Below are 24,787 nucleotides of genomic sequence, written 5' to 3'. Positions count from 1 at the left end.
ACATAAACTCTTAATTAATTTAACATTCTCACATAAATATGCAAATGACCTGCGCTTCTGCATACACACAAATGCAAAGTCATGTTTTCGTACACTTCATCAAACACACAATCATAAATATTCATGCAGGTTCATGGAGATAAACAGCACACCACTAATTCCTAATACACAGGAGGACGGTGGCATGTTTTATGTATATAGATGCAGTGTGTAAAGGAGAGGGAGGCTCTCTCTCTCTCTCTCTCTCTCTCTCTCTCTCTCTTTTAATACCATACCCTTAATTAAATTTAAACTCATACTCTCTATTGCAGACCGCATTTGTCCTGATATGTTGTGGCCTAAGCCTTGGACTAGGCCAGGGGTCGGAAACCCAAATGTTAAGAAGAGCCATTTTGTCCTTTCAACAAAAATCAAAGCACCTTGAGAGCCACATTTTATGTCCATTTCATTGAAGTAGTATTTTATCAACTGTAAATATGGCTCAGTGTGTGCTAATGTCCTAGTAACAGTTACAGGCTAGAAATATAAACTAAAAAAACCCAAACTTGCTTTTGCTTTAAGCTTTAGCTCAGCTGTAGCTGCTTTTCTCGCATCTCCGGAAACCTTTCCTCAAATGTACAATAGTTTCTTGTAAAATGTCTTTCAAACTTTGACTTTTATGATTCTGAAGTCACTTCTCCTTCGCCAGCTTGTTGCGCAAAGTTTCCTGTTCCAACTTAAATGACACCAGAATGTAAATGCTGCATCATTTAAGGTGGAATGGGAAAATTTGAACAAGAAACTGACTTCAGCTTTATATCTTTTTAGTGTTTGACAGTTTCTTATTGCAGAGTAAACATAGCAGGAAACCAGCTGGAGTGATTCTAAAATCAAAAAAGTCCATTTGTCTCCAAATTACTGATGTAAGTATGTCTTAAATCTTTCTTTTTACCTTTTCGTTACCTATAGCTAGGCAAAATTGTTGTAGTGGCTATGGTGACCAAACGTCTGTGCACCAACCTTCAGGATTAAAGGGTGAATCACAGTTTAGGACCATTTATTGCTAAAACTGTGTTGAACGATCAGCAGAGCTTTATTTTACTGAAAAGGAAGATTATTTTATTTTTACCTAGAAATCTAATTCAGCTGTGGAGCCACAATAAGGCAGTAAAAGAGCTGCATGTTGCTGACACCTGACCTAGGCTGTGGAAACATTTGAATGCTGAGTCAAAAAAGAGATCTTTCCACATTTTAATCTTCTTTTCTCCTTTAATAGCTTGCTTTCTCAATGTTGCCCTCATATTCGTTTTAAAATATAAACAACGGATAAAAGCCAGTTTCTTTTTACATTATTTACATTTTACTTGTGTCACAGTCCACCATTTAAAGCAAGCAAACACATGAAGAGGAGTGTACTTAAAGTTTTATTGGTCCTCTGATTGCACAAATCAATAACATGTCTTTACCTTCAAACGCATTCATTTTAGAGGGAGGAAATTCATTTGTCCTTTAAAAAAAATAATAACAGGCAGCAGACTTCTCTGACTGATCGAAGTCATCTGGACAAGACAGGGTTAATATAGTCAGGAGAGCAGAGTCACACAGAAGAAGAAGGTGCGCATACTGAGGGAACTGAGGAACTGTTTAGTTATTCACACTCTATACCTGTTACAGACCCCACTATCTCTGACAGTTTCAGCCACTCGCTCACCCACCTGCTCTCCCTTAGACTGGAGACTGACAGAGGGACAGACAGAGAGAGGGAGAGAATAGTTGTGGCTAGGAAGGTGATAGAGATTATTGGGTTGCAGAGACAGAGAGAGAGAGAGAGAGAGAGAGAGAGAGAGAGAGAGAGAGAGAATGTGAACATAGAGAGTAAAAGAAGGAATAAAAATATGTAGATACAAAGATGGAAGAGGGAAAGAGATATAATTAGAACAACAGAGTTAGAGAAAATGAAAATATTCAGTGGAAAAATAGACTGAGAACACAGAAACATCAAAAAAATGAAAATATGTAGAGAAAAAGGTAGAAAGAGAACCGAGAAAGTGAGGGGGAATGAAATTATGGAGAAAGAGAGAATGAGAAGGTAAGGTAGAATGAGAATATACAGAGCCGCCCGGGGGAGGGGGGGTGCAAATGAGAACATATATAGAGACAGAAGGGGGAGAGATAGAATGAGAAATACAGAGAGAGAGAGAGAGAGAGAGAGAGAGAGGGGGGGGGGGGTAGAATGAGAACATACAGAAAACATCCGAGAATAAATTACAGAGAGAGAAAGGAAAGAACTTAACTATCAAGAGAGAAATGGACTCTCAAGGTGTCTCATTTCACTCCTCTCTACCGCTTAGCCCTTACCCCTCTGTTTTGGGCAATCACGTTTAGGGGTAGGATGTCCCAAGTGTTTTTTGAGATAGAGGGGTTGGACGAAGTGTTTGGACTTCATGACCCTCCGAACTGAGGTTTTTCAGAGCGACACTCCAAAAAAGAGTGTTATGGGGAAAAAAGGAAAACAGGCAAGAGGCTGTGGCTGAGCAAGTAACCAAAGAAACCCACAAATGAGAATGATATCTTTTAAAAACTATAATAACCATGAAATGATCTTAGTTTAATGTTGTTTCATTGTATTATGGTCGTTTTCTTCATAACATGCTTAAAAAATCACAAGTAGTATACTGATGTCTTGGTAGCGAGCTAGCTAAAAGCTTAAAATTTGAACAAGTAGGTGGCGAATATCTGACTTCAACTTCATATCACCACAGAATTACGGCTGGGCGTTTATAAATAATTGCCCCCCTGCCCCACTTTGAAGGCATATAATTCCCTGAATGTAACTAAAGCCCAGCAATGAAGAGCTGAACTTTACCCTCCTCTGTTATCACTGCAGACTGGCAGGGTCGCCTCCAGAGCAGCACTTTTATCCTGTTAATGAAGCAATGCTCTTTTTTTATTTGAGGGTTGTGCCATTTCGTTGAGGAAGATTTTAACCCCTTCACCTAGTGACTCAGCTCAAAGGGGCAAAGTGGCACTCAAACAAGGGGTAGGAGTAAAAATAAAAAATGGAATTGGATCTGAGGAGAGAGTGAGGAGAGAGTGATAGCATGAGAAGTTAGAAATGTAATAAGAGAGAATGAGAATATGCAGGGAAAGAGAGATAGAGACTGAAAGAGAGAGAGAGAGAAGCACAGAAAGGATGACAATATGACGAGCGAGGCAAAGACAATTAGAATGAGAGACAGTGAGTGAGAACGAGAGGAAGAGAGAACAGAAAGATAGATTAAGAACAGAAAGACTGAGCGAGATAGAAAGGTTGAAAGTATGTAGAAAGAAAGTGAGAAAAGGAATAGATAGAATGAAAACAGAGGAAGTAAATGAGAAAGGAGAGACAATGAGAACACAGGGAGAACGAGCGTATGGAGAGCGAGTCTGAGAATTTGCTCAAATCCAAGCATGGATGATTTTGTAGTATTTAAGAGAGAAGAGTGGTGGTAAGAGAAGAGGTACGAGTGTGGGAGGCAGCGTGGACAGGTTTGGCATACGTAGGAGTGAAAGATAAAAAGAGAAAGAGAAAGTGAGGGAGTAGCCTTAATGAAAAAAATGGAGGTTTAGGTGTGAAAGCAGAAGGACAAAATCATAATTAGTGAAAGTTGGCAGCCGTGGAACATATTGCGTGTGCGAGCATGTGTGAGCGTCCCTGTGTCTGCGAGTGTGAACTGTGACGTGTGTGTAGGCTGCGGTGACTTTAGTGGGTGGTCTTTGACTACACGCGGACCACTCCACATTGTTGTGGTGGTGGCACGGCATTTGCTAATGCCCTATTTCCTCAGCAGTGGGCCTTGGAGCAGGGGCTTTAACTGCTGGACCTAATTAGGCGCATAACAAATGTGTTTGACCTCAGCCAGCGAGGTTAACAACACAAACACTCTCCCTCTTCCTTTGTCGCTCTGTCTCTCTCTCTTTCATCCTCGCTCTACATTTGGCAGCAGAGAGAAGGGACAAGGGAAGGAGGGGTGGAGAGAAAAGGAGTAGGGCAATATCTCAGTCTTCATTACGATACTTTGCCATTGAGACACTGATACTGCAGAAACCTTCATTATGCAATTAAGCCTTGAATAAACATCAAATATTTTGTTATGTGCTGTGTGAACACTCCACTGTGTGAACCAGCCTCGCTTATGCCCTAATGTGGGTGTTTTTAGAGGGTGTGGGTGTTTTTACATGATCTAATAAAAGTAAATACATTGAAATAGTGTTTTCAAATGTTTTTCAAAAAGTGTTTTCTGTTATAAAATCTCATAACTCCTCTTCCTTATAGATTTTATTTAAATTGCTTCTAGGTTTTTAACTCTTTGAAGTCACAGTTCTAACGGGTGATAACAAAACCAAGATTATATTAATATGATTTCATATTCATAGCTCATTGATAGCACAAACTGGCTATGAACTATGAATACAAGCGATGGTCTAATTCGTTTTCAGTTAGACTTAAAGAAACATCATTTAACAACTTTACTTTGACTTTAACACTGACTTATAAAAGGGAGAATGGTGTCTTTGTCACTGCCACTCCAGGCCTGGAACGCCTACTATAGTGCTATGTAACTTTGGAAGAGCATATGAAACCTCTTGTGAGAACTGTGCAACGCTTTACAGCACCACATCACACAAAAAACAACTCAACTAGCTATAAGAAGCTAGTTTGGTATTCCCAGCATGGACATCTTGGCAGAGGCTGTGAAGAGACTGAAGAGACTGTTGTTGTTGAAGGAAAAGAAAATGACAGACAGAGAAAAAGACCAACTAAGAGAAAATCTCTGATTGGAGACTCTGACTCTGGACATCTCTGATTCGCAGTGGTGAGAGATTAAAGGATGCAAGACTGGAAAACGACAAAAATCCTATAGCAGAATGTATATTGCTGCCAATGGCTGTATTTATATGCAAAGATTTTTGCCATTTCATTCCGATTATAGATTAAGACTGAAGTGTTTATGTGCAGGGTACATATAAACATGGCTAATGTTATTCATGAAAGACTGTAATGTAGACTATAACCTTATCTGTCATTCCTGTCTCACTGAGTTTTGTAGTTTTCCCTAATGTCAAATGTCATCTAACCCCAGTCCCACTCCCAGACCCATTTCAGGCTAAGTTAGCATGCAAAGAAATAAATTCATCTCACGCCAAAGTCTTTTTCAGTCTTTGCCAATCTTATGCCAAATAAGCTTTTAGAGTTAGCAACCTCCTGTAATAAAATCCTGTAATATTATTCTACTTTGTAAGTTGACATGGTTCTTTGTTTTCTGACATTGTGCCGAATTCCATCTCCCCAACTGACCGACTCCCCTTCAGGTGCATGTGCATCAAATAGGCATATGGATGGTGCAGTTTACACTCGCAATTTTGGTTATTTATACAGAAAAACATTAAAAATTGTAAGGGTAAACTGTAGCATCCATATGCTAAGGGGAGTCAGATTCTGTATTTTTCAGCTTATGAACAAATACACGTATACAACTGTCCTCCAAGTGCAATTTGTGGTTTATGACGCTGGTGTAAAAGTGAAATACACTCCGTAACTGTAGGGGGAACCCAAAAGCACAAAAGAACAGTTCTTGCATAACGCTGCTTTTAGTGGCAGCAACATTCTTTTATCTCTGTTTTTATTGTTTTTTATTTTACACATAATTTGTAAACACCAGTTGGCTTTTACCTTGGGTGAAAAATTTTACAATGAGTAGATTGTAGAAATGGTCCAGCATTACTTAGGAAAAAAAAATATGGTGTCACTTTCACGAGCTTCACATGTTCACCTAGAAAGGTCACCACCATTAGCTTAGCACTAATGCCGTATTAGAAAACCCAGCAGAAATTAGAATAATCATAGCATTATATCAGAGCTGTGTTTTTTATGCAGCTGAATTGAAGGCCTCACTCTAACAGCATGTCTTGCCACTGCTGTGTACAGACTTTTTTTGGAGAGAAAATATTTCCTTTGCATTTTTGCCACGTTTTTTGGAATTTCTTGCCAAGACTCTACCCGTCAGTGCAGAATGTAAGTGGAATGTAAGTGTGATTCCTTACAAAACATACTATCAAAACAAAAGCATCATTCTCAACTTCCAAAAACTGTGACATTAACAGATGAAGCTAGGAAAGATTTTTGTTGTAAATTGACCGTTTTGGGGGTGCATATAGCTGAGTATAATAATCCTCTAATAACGTAACTGTACTCTAAATGATATTTATGTAGTTTATAACCGTAGTATAAATGATATTTACTCAGTTCATATCATGCAGTGTTTGTGTGTGGTGTTGGGAAAGTCCGCTAGCTCTCAGTTGGCACTGGAGCGGAACCCAGGATGTGGTCTCCTCAGTGCCAGGCTGAACCCTCTAATGAGCCCGGAGCAATGCCACGGCAACCTGTGAGTGCCACAGGGATTACACGCTGCCCTGTAATTACTGTCTGCAGCCTCCGAGGGATGACTGGCCCCAGTGTTCCTCCTGTGCTACACTGCTTTCACAATAATATCTGACATAAACATGGTATATTGTTGTTTTCGATTTACATCATGTATGTAAATGTGTTTACATAACTAATTTACATACATAGTTATGTAATGAATTACATTTACATTCAATTTACATTTTTATCAACAGAATTTCAGTTTGTTTTTATATCAAACAGTGACAGTTATTGGTGGTGAGAATGGAGTTAAAATGGGGTAAATGTTTTATGAGAGTACAACCGGTGGAGAAACATGAGGAATATTCATGTGTAGAAGTAAAAGTAATAGAGAGATGAAGCTGTTTGGATAGCAGAGAATGTGGGTTAATAAATGCACAAAAGGCGTTCAGTAAAACTATGCGTGTTCATTCATTTGTTCAGATCAGTGCTCAGAGAAGTGCTTTCCACTCAGAGCTTTCACTGGTCATGGAAGAAGCAGTAAATACTTTGTGGATAAGATTCACATAAATTCTCAGTCAAAGACTTGAGATAGCAAGCATACGGCCTGCTGGCTTGATAAGGTCGGGAACCTGCTGACTGTATGCCACTGCTGGTCCACCCTCGGACCACCCAGTTTCTTATCCTGCGTTCAAGGTGGATCTACTTTATAACCTCCTCAAATATTTTCAATGCACAGAGCCTTTTACTTTGGAAAATAATCTAAGACAAATATCACAAACTGCTGGGAGAAAAAGAAAGAAAAATTAGCCTTAAGTTATATTTTTGTAAATGTTATAGCTGACACTAGTGCCAACAGTGTCCATCTGGGAAGACTCGTCTGGCTTCTGTTCTCAATCTGTCTTCGCAACTGAACGTCCAAATGAACAATAAGTAGTGTTGTAACAATAGATATACTTATAAGAGAGCTCGATAGACAACACTGCTCCAGCGACACGTGCTCCCCAGACACGAGCACCGGATTTCAAGTGAAAGTTTTCCAGGGTGTGTTTTGGATGAGGGTAGTAATTTTCTTTAATTTTACTTCAGAATGACTTGGAATTGTATGACTTATTTTAGACAGTCTCATGCACAACTCAGAAGACGAAATTAGCTATAATCATTCATCATTTTGTCCAATTAATGTTTTACAGCATGATTTTTGTATTTTGTACATTTTGTACACATGTTTATTGATATAGGCGTGTAATGATGTAATGAGGTCCACATTTAATGAACTTAGTGAAGCAAAATTCGTAAATGCTGACTAAGGGTAGCTTGTTAGGTGTTCAGCTAATTGTTTGGTTAATTGATTAGAGAGCTGGACTGTTTAACCTATTAACTGTTTAACTGATTAACTGTTATCTGATTAGAGGGCTGAACTGTTTAACCTATTAACTGTTTAACTGATTAACTGTTTAACTGATTAGAGGGCTGAACTGTTTAACCTATTAACTGTTTAACTGATTAATTGTTTAACTGATGAACTGTATCTGATTAGAGAGCTGAACTGTTTGACCTATTAACTGTTTAACCGATTAATGAGCTGTAGTGTTTAACTGATTAACTGTTTACCTGATTAGAGAGGTGAACTGTTTAACTGATTAACAGTTTCATTGATTAGAGAGTTGGACTATTTAATCAATTAACTGTTTAACTGATTAACTGTGTAATTGATTAGAGAGTTGGACTATTTAATCAATTAACTGTTTAACTGATTAACTGTTTAATTGAATAGAGAGCTGATTATGAAATATGGAACATTGGAGCAGCAAGTGATTCTGTTTCTGTAAAGAGTATATTGAACTGAATTTAATTGAAATATAATATCATTTTTTTCAGTTAGTATTTTGAGAATATAAGTACTTTTTATATTGTTTTATATGTATAAATATAAATAGTGATTTTCTGGACGTTTGTGTGTTTGTTTAACCATTTCCAAGCCTCTCCTCGAGGAAGTCCAGTATTATATGTAGTTAAAAAGCAGCTCCTGGTTTGACCAATCAGTGCTTCAGTAACTTGTGCTCATGATGTAATTGATGATATTAACAAGTCTCTGTGGCGGCTGTGAAGGTGTCAAGGAAAAACATGAACCCAAGAAATTCTTGTTGCTTTTTTATTGTTTTTATGTTCATTTGAATTATGAATATGACTTTATTCTAATGTATATTGTGATAAACTCACTGCTGAGGTAAAATTTGTTTAGATGCCTAAAATGTTCGCACAGTACTGTATATATTCACTTTGCTGTATCACCACATGTTCTCAAGGAGGAAGCTGGAGGCAGGATTCAGGGTTGCAGCAGCCATGTTTTTTTATTTCACACAAAATAAACAAAGTAAATACATCCAAACCTGTGCTGACCACGTTTCAGTGGCTTAAGCTAGACTTTTCAGTCCTTTCTTCACTTGAGGTTTCCAGCTGTCCACTGTGTCTCTTGCTGCTGCTGCTCATCCCTCTCTCCCTCTATTCCCTCTCAGCTCTTTTTAAAAGGCACCTGAGCTGAGAGGGAACGAGAGCTCACTGCTCTGCTTCCACATTACCGCCCCCAGCTGGCAGCTCGGCCACCTGGGTCGACCGTGAGATGTAGTGAAGCGGCCTCGCTGCGTAACCGGGGGCGGGGCCCGGGCGGCAGAGCTTGGGACTCGCTCCTTCCTCTGGTGCCTCTCGTGGCTCTCCTCCCGCCGTCACTTTCATGACTCGTGTCCGTTCGGGGAGCTCAGGCTTTGCGTTCCACCCCTCCACCTCCACCTCTCCCTGGTGTCCTCGCTGAGGTTCGTCGCCACTTGGTGTTCGGGCCCCGCCTTCCTGCCGGCTCTCTCAGCCATCATTGTCGGGGCCTGGGGGGCAGGGCGCATGCCACAGAAGCACTTTCTCCCGTGCTGTCAGACTTTTGGAGCCCACTGCATATAAGAAGCTTGACAACACACATTGTACCTAAATAAAAAGTAACATTCTCCTGTCTTGCCTTTGGTGCTGTGGGCCTTCTGCTTCTACTTTCTATTGCTGCTGAGTTGTAATAATGATTCTGAATAATTGATCAGGTTTTAATGGAAACTTCTGTGTCTCACGCCTTTATGCAAATGCACTGTGCACTTATAAATACCCAGTACAGTAATCGTGTATAATATGTGTAGCACTGTAAATCCTGAATTTTATCTGTCTCTGTCTCACGGGATTTACTGAGTATTACGGAGCATCTTGAAAAATGAAATATATTGTAGATTGTAGGTTTCCTATCAGTGAATATTGCTTACTGGTAGTAGAGCCATAGGTGTATGGAACAAATCTGGAACTTTCTAGACAAGTTGTAGTCAAATATTTGGAATTCTGAAGTGTAGAGGGATACATTAACAGCACAGTCAAATATGGAATTATGACTTCTAAATTTATTCTAATATTTATTAGAGCATGATCTAATTTATTTATTTATCTAATTTATTCTAATTCTGCCTTAATAGCTTAGAATTCTGGCATTTCTCAGAATCTCAGCATTTTTCTGTTTGTTTAACTGTAAAAAATAGGCAGACATGTGGCTAATATGTACTGGATGTACTGGATAACAATACAAATATGTACCGGATAACAATTTAATTGGTAATTATTAAAACAAGGCTTTCCTTTTCATTTTCTTGTCTATGCAGATGGGTCAAAAGGTGCTTTCCAAACAGATCAACACCAGAGAGCCTGTGAAAGGTGTGCTGATGTCCTACACCATTATGGACCTGCGGATCCCTCTGTCCTATGAGGTGGGGCTCACGCCCATCACGAGCTTTGCCGCTGGAGACACCGTCACTCGGACTATTCAATATTCTGAACGTAAGTCATTGTGACCTCATTTGACCTTATCATTATGGCTGAACTTAATGGGCATATTGGAAAACAACTTCCACCAACAAAACGAATTCTATTCACAACATCTCCAGCTAAACAGTGTTGGAGTACTTTGTTCTTATTGCATTAGCATTCATGCACTGTAATAGTCCAAAGCTTGGGTCACATCCTATGCAATTTATGTTGTTCCTCTTGTTAAAGACATTTGGGTTTAAAGACAAATGCTTTAATACACACATTTGTTTCTAGCACAGTGTACTGGTGATCCCAGCCTATGTGTGCTTGCTTTAAACCTGTTGGAAGAGGATTGTAGGTGGCTCCTCGTGAAGCTCCTTGAGGGAATGCCAAGAGTGAGCAAAGCTGCATCAAGGCAAAGTGGGTCTGCTTTGAAGAATCATACATTTTATGCATAAAATCTGCAGACATCCCTACTAATTACCGGCTTTACGCCTCACTATCTGGCATTCTGATGGACAAATCTGGGTTTGGCAGATGCCAGGAACAAGCTACCTAGAATAACGTATAGTGCCAGCAGTAAGGTTAGGTGGAGGGGGGATAATGGTGTGGTCTTTTTAGACTAGGCCCCTCAGGTCCAGTGTTTGTTACAACATACAAAGGCATATTAGGCAATTATATACTCTGTGGCAACTGTTTGGTAAAAGCCCTTTCCTGTTCCAGCATGATTGTGCCCCTATGCACAAAGTGAGCTCCATAAAGTCATGATTTGACTAGTCCAATGTGGAGAATATCCAGAGTCCTTACCTCAACCTCATTCAACACCTTTGGGATGAATTGGAACATTAAATGTGAGCCTTCTTGTCCTACATCAATGCCTGACCTCACAAATGGTCTTTTGACTGAATGTTCACACAGGCACAAATCTTGTGTAAAGTTTTTGAAGCGGTGAAGAAGGCGTGACTCCATATTAATGTCAGTGCTATTGGAATGGATGTCTAGCAAGCTCAAATAGATGTGGTGGTCAGGTGTCCACATACTCATACACTTTTGGACAAATAGTGTTTCAAAAATTAAGAAAACCTTTCTATGAGTAGATGTGTCCAAACTTTTGACTTGCACTGTACATCATAACCTTTGTTTCAGTCTTGCCACTGTTTGTAAATACTGATAGAGCTGAGCCCATTTTCTCTATATTTCCTGAATATCAGACCACTTCATTAGCTCCAAACATTAGCAGCCAAGCATGGAGCTCCTGTAAGCAACAGTGGGGTAAATGTGCTGAAGTTAATGGCATGCAATTTGTTATTGTACAATATGGATGCTTCTGAATTGTTCCTCAGGGCTACTGTTAAATATGCTAGTGAGAGAAAGCCATGTTCCTCTGCCTCAAAATATGCTCCGAAATTAAAACCCTACTTTATGTCCTCATTTCACCTAAAAATAAGACCTGGCCTCCTGCACAGTGGTGCTGTTGAATGGATATTTATAGGGTCTTGTTCAGTCACGTTCTAGAAAAGAACAAGTAATTCTAATGATTATAGGAAGATTCTGTGAAAAAACCTTTGCTGCCATGGCTATTTTTTGTGGTGCAGAAGGCAGGAACATGGAACCTTGCCGGGCAGTGCAGAAGGTCATCTTTGTAGAAGCATAGATGTTGTTTAGAAGGCAGGGATTAAAGTCTACAGGCTGCTGCAGGCTGCTGATGTACACTGATGTATGATCAGCTCCTCCCTACCCAAACATTACTCTTAAATGAGTAATAAGTAGAATTTTCCATTAAAACTTGATTAAATATTTAGAAAGAAATGAGTAATTTGAACGCGATGGGTGGTGAACATTGTGCAGAAAAAAGTGTGCTGTTTACTTGTTGCTTTATAAGTGGAGGAAGCAATGCAGTCAAGTGTGATATTCTGATGAAAGAGTGTCTGTGTTTTAAACGAGATGGCTTAATATCCCTGGACTGCCCGCCATGCTTTCATCTTCCTTCAGAATTGATCTCACTGGCCTAATGCCACCATAGAGCTCTGCTTTAAGCATGAGAACAAGCTGGTGATAACAAAAGTGGGATATAATTCCATATGAATTATTTATCACTCAGAGCTAATTTTAGTGCACAATTACAAATTATTTGCTCAGTTTAACGCATTGGAAAAATATAAAATGTGCCATAGCTTTTGTTCAGGCCATATTTTGGTTGTAGATTGGATGCGTGTAGACAAGTTAACATGTGGTTGTGGTTGGTATAGTGTAGTGGGTAACACCTCTGCCTTCTATGCTGTAGACTGGTCAATCCCCCACCAGGGCAAGCACCCTATACCATACCAATAGGTCCTTAGGTGAGACTCCTAACACCACCTTGGCCTACCTGTGTAAAATGATCAAAAAGTCGCTCTGGATAAGAGTATCTGCTAAATGCCATAAATGTAAATGTTAACATAAGCCCTATTTGAGCTGGATTAGTTTACCAGAGAAAGTTCCGTAATTGTAATTTGTGCATGATTTGACTGGCCAATTTGTACAGGATAAAGAACCTGTGTAATAACCCCAAATAGCCCAGATCGAAACATCATTGTGCAGTCATTTACCTCAGCATCATCTGAGAATAACACCACTCTGTGCTGCAATAACACCGTAGTGTGCAGCTAAATGTTAAATATGGCACAAAAACAAAAGGTGGCACTGGATGAAGGAGGAGACTGAATTGTTGTCAATATCAGTCATCTTGGCATGAATTTGAGTATTAATGAAGTCGAGCTCCATTTAGCTGCTGGCCTTGACTTCAGGTCACAAAAAAAATGTACCTTTTTTCATTATGTTAGTGTGATCCTTCAAACAGGACTGCTATTCCTGAGGGAGCTCTGAGTTCAGTGAATTGTAAAAGGTAATTCAATTTGAAATGATTAATTAGCAGACTTGAATGTGGCAGATTTGTTCTAAGTCAAAATCATGGATCTTGTCAGTAATCACTTTAATTCCAGTATCTCCCCAGTGCATTCTCTGTGATTATCTGTAGGCAGATACAGCCAGTGAGCTGTTCCATTGGTTAGTCCTTTAGGAGCTGGACAGAAGGCCTTAAACAATTATGTTTTGATTTACAATAGGTGGGACCAATGTCATCACTCTAGGCCTTCTGAAATTCCTAGACAAGACACTTAGGGAGAGTATGAGCTATTATCTGACCAAGTTTCAGTCCAGTTTTAGAAATGGAAAATAAAGACACCTCTATGCTAGGGCTATTGACTGAAGGAGTCACTATAACAGCTACATACAGGGTAAAATACACATTAATGTCTGTCACAAGCTTCAGACAAAATGTGGAATGTGTTGTACAACCTTTAGAGATCCAAGTTCCAGAGGTGGGTTCAACATATATGGCCCAAAATTCAAATTAAACATGTGGAATGAGTCAGATGTGTGAAGTTAATCTAGAATTGTGAAGAAACGTTCATGTGCACCATCATTTTTATAGCGATGTCTTGCTATTAGCTATTAAATCCTATAGGGGAGACAGCAAAAAGTAGCATTATCAGTGTTTTATTTTCTCATTTTCTGACCACGTTTTAACAGTTATGGCCTGTACTGAAGACCTAGCCTGTTTAAAAACTGGGTGGCCTATTTTCAAAGCAGTGGATCTCTGGATATCAATGCATCATTTTGAATATGTTAAGGATGTTTTCTAATATTCTCTCGTTCTTTTTGCAGCCTACACCTATCCAAGACCTTCAGGTAAGATGGATCATGTTCTCTTGCCTTTTATTGTCCTCTCACTCTCTCTCTCTCTCTCTCTCTCTCTCTCTCTCTCTCTCTCTCTCTCTCCCCCTCTCTCCCCCTCTCTGTACTGCTACCTCAGTTCAGTTCAATTAAATTCTACACGGCTGCACTGCCAGCCAGTTTGCAGAGCTTTGCCAAAGTGCCACAATTAAAAAAACATAGATTAAAACAGATCGGAGGACAGCAGAGCAAATGAAAGGGGTGGGATGTAGCATAGTGGGACGTGAATTGCCGTGGTGGATTATTTCGAACCCCCGGCACAAGAATAATCCTGTTTCTTTTTTAAAAATGGGGCCTAAACAGCTGCAGAAGGCTTGAATGTGAAAGCCCTGAGTAATTAGTCGCAGTATCATGAGTCATTTTCTCATGCCTGGCAGTCTTTCTTGATGTTCGAATAGGCAAAGGATATTTAAGGGCCTAGAAAATGGGCAATTGAAAATATGGCTTCTCCTGGATATAACAGACACAAATGAGAGGAGGCCTTTTACATGTGCTAATCAAGTTTAATGCTGTGTGTAAGTGAGAAATATAAAAGAAGAAAATGGATATCATATCTCTTTCCCTTTACTGTAGCTATTCTGTCTCCCCTCAGTCTCCTTTACTTTTCTATTTCCTTCCACTCTTCACTCTTCCTGAAACGCCTCAGGCTGCTCTCAGTTTTTTTTTTTTTTTTTTAATTCTCACATGCACCCATATTTAGAGATTAGCACCCACATTCTCTGTCTCTCTCTCTCCCTCTCTCTCTCTCACACAGATCATGTGTGTGGCTTTGAGGATGTGCGGATATGTGGCTTCTATCAGGACCGCAGTGAAGTGTTTGACTGGACCAGGCAGAACCATCTGAGTCAAAACCCAAAACGCTCAGTCAACACAGGCCCTGACACGGATAGGAGTGGGACGAAAGAAGGTACACATGAACACATATGCAGTGCTGTGCAAAAGTCAGAAACCAGATTTTCATTTACTAAATTTACATATTTTCAGGATTTTAACCCATTTCTCTATCTTTTAATCATTTTTTGAACTCCTGTTGTGGAAACTCCTGTTTTTTTCTTCTTATTCTTTAACTGTCTACTTCCTTATGCAGGTGAATCATCTTATGAAATTCAGAAATAGCCACTTAGCCATTTTAGATGTGCAAAAGAAATAAATTTGAAGGCAGCTAATGTGTTTTTGGGTAGTGGACAAATTAAAAACTTAAATATTTGATATGATACTTGGTGTTGAATAACCTGTACTTACATTTAAATAAACTGTGGTCTAAGTTTTTTTGACACAGTTTCCTTTTTTTAACATATGTGTACAGTTACTGCCAATAGCCCATCTTTTGCTGTATGTGCAGTTCCCCTTTATCCTGTCCATCAATGAGAAGCGACCACCATGTGACCAGTGCTGAGGCACAGTTTGGCTACCACTTTACATCACAGATTTGTTTGTTATTGTATGTGTAGTGTTTGTGTTATGCTTTTGTTTTCCCGCTGGCCTGAGAGTATTTTTCATCATTGACTGAGAACTGGCTGAAAGACTTTGCAGAGCAGTAGTGGTGTTTGAATAGGCCACAAGCCTGGAACTTCACACCACGACAGTGGAGTTTGACTAGGCCATGAGCTGTGGACTTTACACTGTGACAACTAAGTCTGACTAGGCTGAGTGCCAGGGACTTCATATTGTAGCAGTGGAGTTTGACCAGGCTGAGAGCCTCATGAGTGGAGTTTATCTACACCACAAACCGGGACACCATCACTGCAATAGCGGAATATGACTGGGCCACAAGGAAGGGGATGTCCCGCCACAACAGCAGAGACTGTGGGCTCTGGACTTTCACTGTGACAGTGGAATTTGACTAGTCCACAAGCCGAGGAATTTGCACTTGACAGACAGAGAGACGGAGTTTGACAATAGCATGAGCCAGGGACTTCAAAGGGAACTCTTTGCCTCGTTAGGGGGAGTTTAAATATGCCATGAACCGGGACTCCATCACTGCAACAGTGGAAATTGACTGGGCCATGAGGAAGGGGATGTCCCACCACAACAGCAGAGACCGATTAGATGAGGGGAGTCCAGTCTTATCTGCAAAGGACTGGTGTGGTTACAGGTTTTCATTCCAGTGTAGCAGGACAGCACATAATCAGTTGCTTGAAGGCTGATTAAGCAAGTGAAACCAGGTTTTCTCCTGCTCGTTTAGAATGAACTTGCCACATCGGCCATTTGTGGATAAGATTGGACACCCCTTGGACTAGGCTATGATCTGGGGTCTTTGTGCCAAGCCAGTGGAGTTAGACTGGACTGTGTGCCAGCACACTTTCACTGCGACGGTGGAATTTGACTAGTTCACAAGCTGGGGACTTGACAACAGAGTTCGACTTCAGCATGAGCCGGGGACTTCACACTGAGACAGCGGCGTTTATTACGGCACGAGCCAGGAAACTACACCACACTTGGCAGAGTTTCTCTCTGTGCCAGCTTTCATTCTAAACTAGCAGGAGCACACGTGATTTCACTTGCTTAATGTCAGCCGGGGAACTGTGTTTTTGTGTGCTTGTGTGTGTTTTGTTTGCTGTTATTTTAAATTATAAAGTGTCCTTAACTGGTGTAGCAACCGATAACATTTCTACTTTTTTTCTCTTCTGAGCAGAAAAGCGATGCAACGCTCAGTATATATAGAGAAAAATAGCCTCCAAGTACATTCAGCAAGCTGTTTGATGGTCTAAATCTACTGCTTTGATGTGCGTCTGTAACTACCTCTGTCTCTATTACAGGTTATTACATGTACATAGAGACTTCACGGCCACGACAGAAAGGAGACAAAGCTCGCCTCTTGTCGCCACTCTATAACGTCACAGCAGCCAGAGGCCCCTCCGGCTCCAGCAGAGTGCCACACTGCATCTCCTTCTTCTACCATATGAAGGGCAAACACATCGGTCAGTCACATACCTCTACTACACAGAGAGAGAGTGAGAGAGAGAGAGAGAGAGAGAGAGAGAGAGAGAGATAGAGAGAGAGATGCATAAGTTATTTTGAGCATAAAAAACCCGGAGCTGTAACTTAAAGTGACATCTGTCCGCTCCCACTGTTCTAAAGCAGCTAGGTGTAGATGTGTGTTATTGTCTTTTGCTATTTGGCACTTTCACAGAGAGGAGGCCATACCGGAGGAGGACATCTGTCACACATCTGCCACACTAATGTCACTCCCTCAACCCGCAAGAGATCAACACACACACAAACACTCCAACACACGCACACATGCTGGCACGGTCGGTGGTTTGGCACTAAAGTGGGAAGAGTGTTTGTTACTGTTGCAGTCTCCGCCTCCTCTCATGTCTGTCAGCTCATCAGCCGCCTCTGTTCCCTCTCAGCAAGTTCCATCACACTGACTGAGTGCGTGTACCAGTCTGTGTGTATTATGGGCAGATAGCGGAGCCTCCTCTTCAGAACCAGCACATCTGTGGGTGGCCTCTTGGCATAATTTGAGTCCCATAGGACTCGTTCTGTGAAATATTTTAGTCTGACAGAGGGTTTTCTGGGAAATGTCACATTATCAGGCTGCTGTATGTAAGTGTTTGCAATAGTGATGATAAAAGCTGAAAATGGTGGCTTAGTTGAAGATACAGTTGTATACAAAAGTTTTGGTCCCCGGTTAAATTGCTGTTTTGTTGATGTGAAAATAAGGACACATCTTTTAAATGGAACACACCTAGGCACTTTATAATGCCTAATTACTGTTTATTTGCTGAATCTAACATATTAACAATATAACAACATGTGGCCTGTGCAAATGTTATGGCCTATTTTAGATTTTATTTTCCTCCAGCATGTTAAAGAAAAGGCACATTTAAACTTATTTTCTCTTGGTAATTCAACAGAATGTGTCATTTGTCTGGGGGTGTTCAGACTTTGCCATTGCAAGTCATGTATTTAAACACTAGAGGCACTTTGTTGGATTGTGTAGTGGGATATACACAATCATACCTGCTGCGTACACATACTGAAAAGAAGTGATGCACTGAATTTACATGTTTCAAATGCACAGGATATGACTTCTTCACAATTACTGCCAAAAGTCAGTGAACTACAACACAAAATCCTGTTGAAGTATTACACCAGCGTTCGATAGTTTGTCACAGTTCAAACTTTTTCCACATTTTTAACACAGTTTAAAACCAAAATGATATACACTATTTTGTGACTTCACAGATTTCAACTAATTTGTTGGAAGCTGTCAAAAAGTGAGAAATTGAATAAATGTCTAGAACGATGAACAGGGCTGTATATGAATCCAAGTACCAAGTATATGAATGCTTAAATAGTGGGGATCAAATCTAATAATGCATAATGTAAATAATGCATATGTAAATAATGCATAAAGAAATGACAACAGTGTGTTATTTATTATCAACTTTTTGGTGTAGCCAAAAAATCTCCTGGTGTCTAACTCATAGTATTTCAGTGTACTCTGTACAAGTTATTATTGAATAAAATAACAGCAATTATTAATATGAAAAGTGATTATAAACTTTTGAATGCTAGTGTGTATTTTCTCCATGTGGAGCTGAAATTTGAAACGGGTAAAGTGTGTTGACTTTTAGTTCATTGCAGTGGCTGCAGACTTCTAAACTCATGCCTCATTTTGTAGTCAGCAAGGAAGAAATTCAAAAATAAGGAACTCTACATTCATTCTGTTTTTGTCTTTGGGAAACTTAGTGTTAAAAAAAAGTATACTTTTAGTTTAATCCCATACATTTTAAGCCGTATTCAAGCTGGATTAGTTTTACTGGAGGAGGTCCCGTAATGTAATCTGTGGGGGATTTTACTGACTAACTCATAAGTAATAAAAGATCTGTGTAATGTCCCTATATTACCCTGGATTGCAGTATCATCGCATGGAAGTTCATGACATGTCAGGCTCATGCAATAGAAAATATATATGGGCCCCAAAAACAAAAACACACCAAAAAAAAAAAAACCCAAAACGTAACACTAGACAAGGGATTTCATTTCAGTGTGGGATGATGCCCATTGTCATTAGATTTAGGATTAAGGAATTGGGTCAGATCGACCTTCATTTTTGCAGTGAAAAAGTCACCCAAAAAAAAAAAAAAAAAAAGAAGCCACCATTTTTTACTGGGATTTGTTATGACATTACTGTGATGTTGAGATTCTAACAGGATGTTTGGCCAAATACAAAAGGTAATGCTCTAGAATTGCTCTAGAATTACAACTTAGCCGACGTACTAATGGATTAATATCACAAATCTCCTATGTAATTTTACTTTTGGCTCACGATATATCTCATACAACATTCAGCAACATGAAAACAAAAGAATATTATATGTTATTTCTATTTATTAAGACAGTGATCAATATTATTGCTTCATTTTACTTATCTATTTTACATTTTAATGTTTGTTTCAATGTTTTTGAAGGTTTGCTGTTCCTTTTCGTTTACTGCAGTAACTCTGACTGGTGGCTTATTGCATTCAAATAGACCTTCACCCTTCAGTGGAAAGTAACAGTGTGTTCACTTTCAGTACATAGTGCTTAAACAGACTCTAATTAGACTCCATCGGAGGCAATTCAGTGGGATTCTGAGGGCGTATGGTCATGCTGCCTGCAAAACATTCACTCTGCCAACTATCAGTTCACATATTAAGAACTCAGAGTCAAGCAGACAGTCTTGTGTGTGTGTGTGTGTGTGTGTGTGTGTGTGTGTGTGTGTGTGTGTGTGTGTGTGTGTGTGTGTGTGAATCCTTTATGACGGCAGGGTCATGCAAAATCAGCAACTGATTTACGGGGACCTGAGATGCTATCAGTCATTTTGTTAACTCTTCATCTTGCAGTGCTCCATCACATTGCTAGATCCTCTGAGTAGATCTTCCATCCATGTCAACTCTCACACAAAGAGACTGATTTATGACTCTAATGGCTGAAACTTAGAGCTACATATGCTGCTGACATAAACAGCATATCGTTGTTGGAACACACCTTGTATATCTGTTTATACATAATTTGACCAGCTGCCTTTTTGCTGAGAATTTCATGATAAATGGGCTTATTTAGAATGAAATTTTTTTACATCACATTACATAACTTCCTTTGAAAGTTAACTGTTTGTGCTTTCACTGTAAAGTTGCTTTATTGTTCTGAAAAATATGCATATACTGTATGATTGAAAAATGAAGTAATGTGATTGATTAATGTGATTGAGCACAAACTTCTTTTCAACCCTTACAAGTTGCAGTTATCATCACAAAAGCACAGTGTTATGTGAGATGATACCTGTTTCTCACTCATAGCTCATTGAAACACATACACAAATCCTGTTGAAAGAGCAGGTTCTAAAATTTTATTCCAATCCAACCGATTTAATTATCTATGTTTGTGAGTAGAGGGCAGCACAGTGGTGCTGTCGCCTCACAGCAAGAAGGGTCTGGGTTCAATTCCCCGGCTGGGCGACCAGGGTCCTTTCTGTGTGGAGTTTACATGTTCTCCCCGGGTTTCACAAATTGCCCCTAGGTATGATTGTATATGCCTGTGGATCTGCCTTGTGATGGACTGGTGACCTGTCCAGGTTGTACCCTGCCTTCTGCCCAGTGACCCCTGGGATGGGCTTCAGCATCCACTGCAATCCAAAAGGATAAGCGTTTGTGTTTGTAAGCAGAAGTCAGTATATTTTATTATGATTTGAATTTAATGCAATTATTGCTGTACTTACAGTTTTGTTTTGCAAAAAGACAAACAATTTATGGTTTTTTTTTTGCCATGTTTTGTCATTTCTTAAAGTAATTGTTAGGCAAAAAATCCCATGCACACAATACTCCATCTATCTCAGATGTAAATGCTATGTCTAATGTCCAAATTTTGCTTCTTTAGTTTAGTGCTGGAGCTACAAGGCTAACATCATTTACAAACACTAGGAGTCAGTAGTTTATTAACATCTTTTCCAGAAATACATCCCCAAAAAGTCTCTCAGCCCACTCAAGACCCTCTCTTTCAAGTCTTCACAATCAGTGAAAATGAATGGAACTTTACTGTGTAGCTGAATCCTGTGGTCAGTTCATATTGTTACGCTTGAGTTCTGTTACATGCAGATATTATTTTATGATATTCTCTTGCCTTGCAATCACTGTATTTCCTACAGTTAATGACTATCTGTGATCATTTGTCACTTTACTTTCATTTTCTGGTTTGTCTCAAACTTGTTGATGACACCAGTTTAAACCCTGTGCCTCATGAGAGTGCAGTAAGTAGCCAGAGCTACATGCAGTTTGCATGATTAGCTATAGCCTTCATAAACATTAATTTCATATGCTTTAGAGTGCACACTTCACTTGTACATACATCTGGACTGTTTTCCCTTTTTCTCCTCCTTCTTTTTCTGACACCCCTTCTTTTTAAAGTCGCCTCTTTCAGAGATCCTATCTAATTATCTGCCACGTGCCACTCACCAGCCAGGCTGCAGGGTTAACACACGCAGTTCTCGTATTCTCTCGGCCTTTTGAAAAAACGCTCACACTTCCTGCTCCAGGCCTGTGCTGCTTATTTCAAAGGATATGTTTTATTAATTCCATTGCTATTTAAGAGACAGAGCAGACAGCAGATCCTTAATGAAAATTATAATTGAAAGGCGAATCACATTAATCATGATCAGAATCACCCTGGGGTTCTTTCTCACATGACGTGCACACACAGGTACATGTTACACACACACCAACCATCCTGGACTGAAAGCTGTGATGCCAGAGACAGCTTTCAGGTTCTGTGTGACTCATTTAGCTGTCTAGCTGTGTATTTTCTTTGTGTAGTTTCATCCGCACTGTCTATCATTTTTTAAAAACTTTACCATTTCACTCTTTGCATCTTTTGATTGCTGATTACACAGGAGCTGTCATGTTAGTCCTTCACTGGTTCTCTGATGTTAAAGCAATGGTTACATTATCCAAGGGTGGCCCACTATGGGGTCCACATGGCAAAGCTGGCCCATGAGGATAATTTTATGCTACATTTAAATGATTAAATTTCCATTCAAATTGCAATTCAATATACGTGTTTTACCATTTTAATGTTATAAGAGCTTTAAAAACTCATAATTCACAATAGTTAGCAAATAATTACAGAATATTTCATTATAGTTACTGAATAATTCACAGTATTTACACAGTACTCTGTAGTAGGTATTAAACAGTTCAAATCTAATCAAATCACGTTTATTTCACATTAAATTTACACAGGTGGAAGGTGAGTGAAAAACATAGGTGCGTAGCCCCCTTATTGAATTTAAATACAAAAAAAAATATAAATATCTAAATAATAAATAGTAATAAATAAATCATTTGTAGTAGTAACCAAATAATTCATATTATTTACGTAGTATTCTGTAGTAGGTATTAAACAGTTCATTGTACTTACAGAATAATTTGTAGTAACCAAATAGTCATCACTGAATATTTATATATTGTAGTTGACAAATAAGCCAAAGTAGTAAGTGAACATTTCATACTAGTTACTGAATAATATATAGTCATTACATATAAAATAAGAAGCCTGCTCAACTTAAAACAATCTAGTAACTGATTTTATGGCTTTTGTTGAGTTGATTCAACTTGAGGACACCAGAGTTCACCTAGCTCAGTGTTTTTGGAGTCATGTAGACACTTTAGTGCATGTAAACATTGGAAAGTCACCAATTATCCATAGGGCCCACATGCATAGCGTGTGGCCACAAAACTAACATTAACCAATTAGAAAACATGGATGTTCCCTAACTAATAGCATGTCCATAGATCTGTAAAGCCAGACCATGATTTCATCCCAAATTAACCCAGCTACTTTCACTCTGATGGAGAGCCATATTTTCACTGCTGTCTGCATCATAAATCATGCCTATAACTAGCATCTTTGTGTCAGATCTGCATTAGCATCTCTAATCACCCTAAGAAGTTCCAGCTTCCCTGCTTGGACCCAGTGTTGTGTGATCGCTAGTGCTGTGTGCATAATCTGCTAATGATTAGGTTTAGTGTTGGCATGTGGGCATCGTGGTGGGCGCAGATGCTAGGTTGAGAGGGAGGCACAGCTGCCTGAGCCCTCATTACTCCGGGCATCCTACAGAGACTCAGACATGGCCATTAGCAATGTGAGAGTTAAGCTTCACGCTAGCCACGCGAGCTAAGCATTAAAAATGTCCCAAATTAGCCACATGAAAAATAGCTCAGTGCTGCCTCTGCCACCTTAACACTGGCTCAGATTTAGCAGAGTGAGACTCTGAGTCTGTAATATACACTTCAAACTAGAATTAAACAAACCCTCCATTAGCAGTATGAGAACAGGGTCTGACACTGGCGGCCCTACGCTGGGGCTAAAAAGCCCGGCTCCGATACATAAAATAATCTTTTGACAGAAGCAGCCTCGCTGGCATTGAATCATCTCACTGTATATCTCCCTTCCGCTTTATTAATGACACTTTGGAAAGTGGAGGCGGCGAGTGGACATTGACTGTGAGGGCAAAGAAGAAACGAAGCAAAGAAACAGGATGGCAAAAAGATTTTTGTAAAGGAGGCAAAATTACTGCTATTTCACCATTAGCATAAGAGCTTGAATGTCCAGAAATATCTGAAAGCACTGAGACGATAGTATTTTAGGACTGTCTGCCTCATACATGTACATACTGGCCATTTAATCAGAAATACCTACCATATAGGTGCACTTTGCATGTTTAAATTACTGTCAATTGTCCATCTATTTGTGCCCAATATATCAGTCCCCCTCTACCCCATCCATCAATGGGCAGAGACTACTACATGGCCACTGATAACCAGGTATTATTTAGGTACTAGACAATTCTCAACATAGCAGGGACTTGGTGGTGGCAGGTAAGTGCATTATATTATTAAGTAGCATTGTATATATGTATATATATATATATATATATATATATATATATATATATATATATATATATATATATATATATATTTCCTCTCCATGGATCACCACCTTATCGTGGTGGAGAGGTTTGTGTGCTTGAAGGACCCTAGGAGCTATGTTGTCTGGAGCAAAAGCTCCTGGTAGGGTCTCCCATGGCAAACTGGTCCTAGGTGACAGGCCAGACAAAGTGTGATCCATAACCACCCCTATGAGGACAACAAAGCAGGACTCGTGTACCCTGCCCGGATCAGGGTTACCGGGGCCCCACCCTGGAGCCAGGCCTGGGGGAAGGGCTCGCCAGCGAGTGTCTGGTGGCCGGGCATTCACTCATGGTGCCCGGCCGGGCCCAGCCCGAAGGAGCTACATGAGTCCCCCCTCCCATCGACCCACCACCGATGGGAGGGGCAGTAGTAGGGGTGCGGTGCATTGTGGATCGGGCAGTGTCCAAAGGCGTGGGCCTTGGCGTTCTGATCCTCGGTTGCTGAAACTGGCTTTTGGAACTTGGAACGTTACCTCACTGGCGGGGAAGGAGCCTGAGTTGGTGCGCGAGGTCGAGAGATACCGGCTAGATATAGTCGGGCTCACCTCAACACACAGCTTGGGCTCTGGGTCCAATCTCCTTGAGAGGGGCTGGACTTTTTTCTTTTCTGGAGTTGCCCATGGTGAGAGGCGGCGGGCAGGTGTGGGCTTTCTCATAGCCCCTCGACTCGGCGCCTGTATGTTGGGGTTTTCCCCGGTGGACGAGAGGGTAGCTTCCCTACGCCTTCGGGTTGGGGAACGGGTCCTGACTGTTGTCTGTGCTTATGCACCGAACAGCAGTTCAGAATACCCAGCCTTCATAGAGTCCTTGGAAGGGGTGCTTGAAAGTGCTCCTCCTGG

At 40.1% G+C, this 24,787-nt stretch overlaps 1 protein-coding gene across 1 annotated transcript in view; it reads left to right on the top strand.

The window, feature by feature from the left end:
• Positions 1 to 24,787, top strand: part of LOC108426141 (MAM domain-containing glycosylphosphatidylinositol anchor protein 1) — a 339,434-nt gene that overhangs the window by 251,503 nt on the left and 63,144 nt on the right. Inside the window, exons 12-15 of the mRNA XM_017695434.2 lie at positions 10,069 to 10,243; positions 13,919 to 13,942; positions 14,742 to 14,894; positions 16,747 to 16,908. Of these exons, the coding sequence (XP_017550923.1) occupies positions 10,069 to 10,243; positions 13,919 to 13,942; positions 14,742 to 14,894; positions 16,747 to 16,908 (514 nt within the window). The remainder of the gene's footprint in view (positions 1 to 10,068; positions 10,244 to 13,918; positions 13,943 to 14,741; positions 14,895 to 16,746; positions 16,909 to 24,787) is intronic.

Source organism: Pygocentrus nattereri, chromosome 5, assembly GCF_015220715.1.
Source record: "Pygocentrus nattereri isolate fPygNat1 chromosome 5, fPygNat1.pri, whole genome shotgun sequence".
NCBI lineage: Eukaryota > Metazoa > Chordata > Actinopteri > Characiformes > Serrasalmidae > Pygocentrus > Pygocentrus nattereri.
Note: the sequence above shows the minus strand (reverse complement) of the source record. Positions and strands in the feature narration are given on the sequence as shown.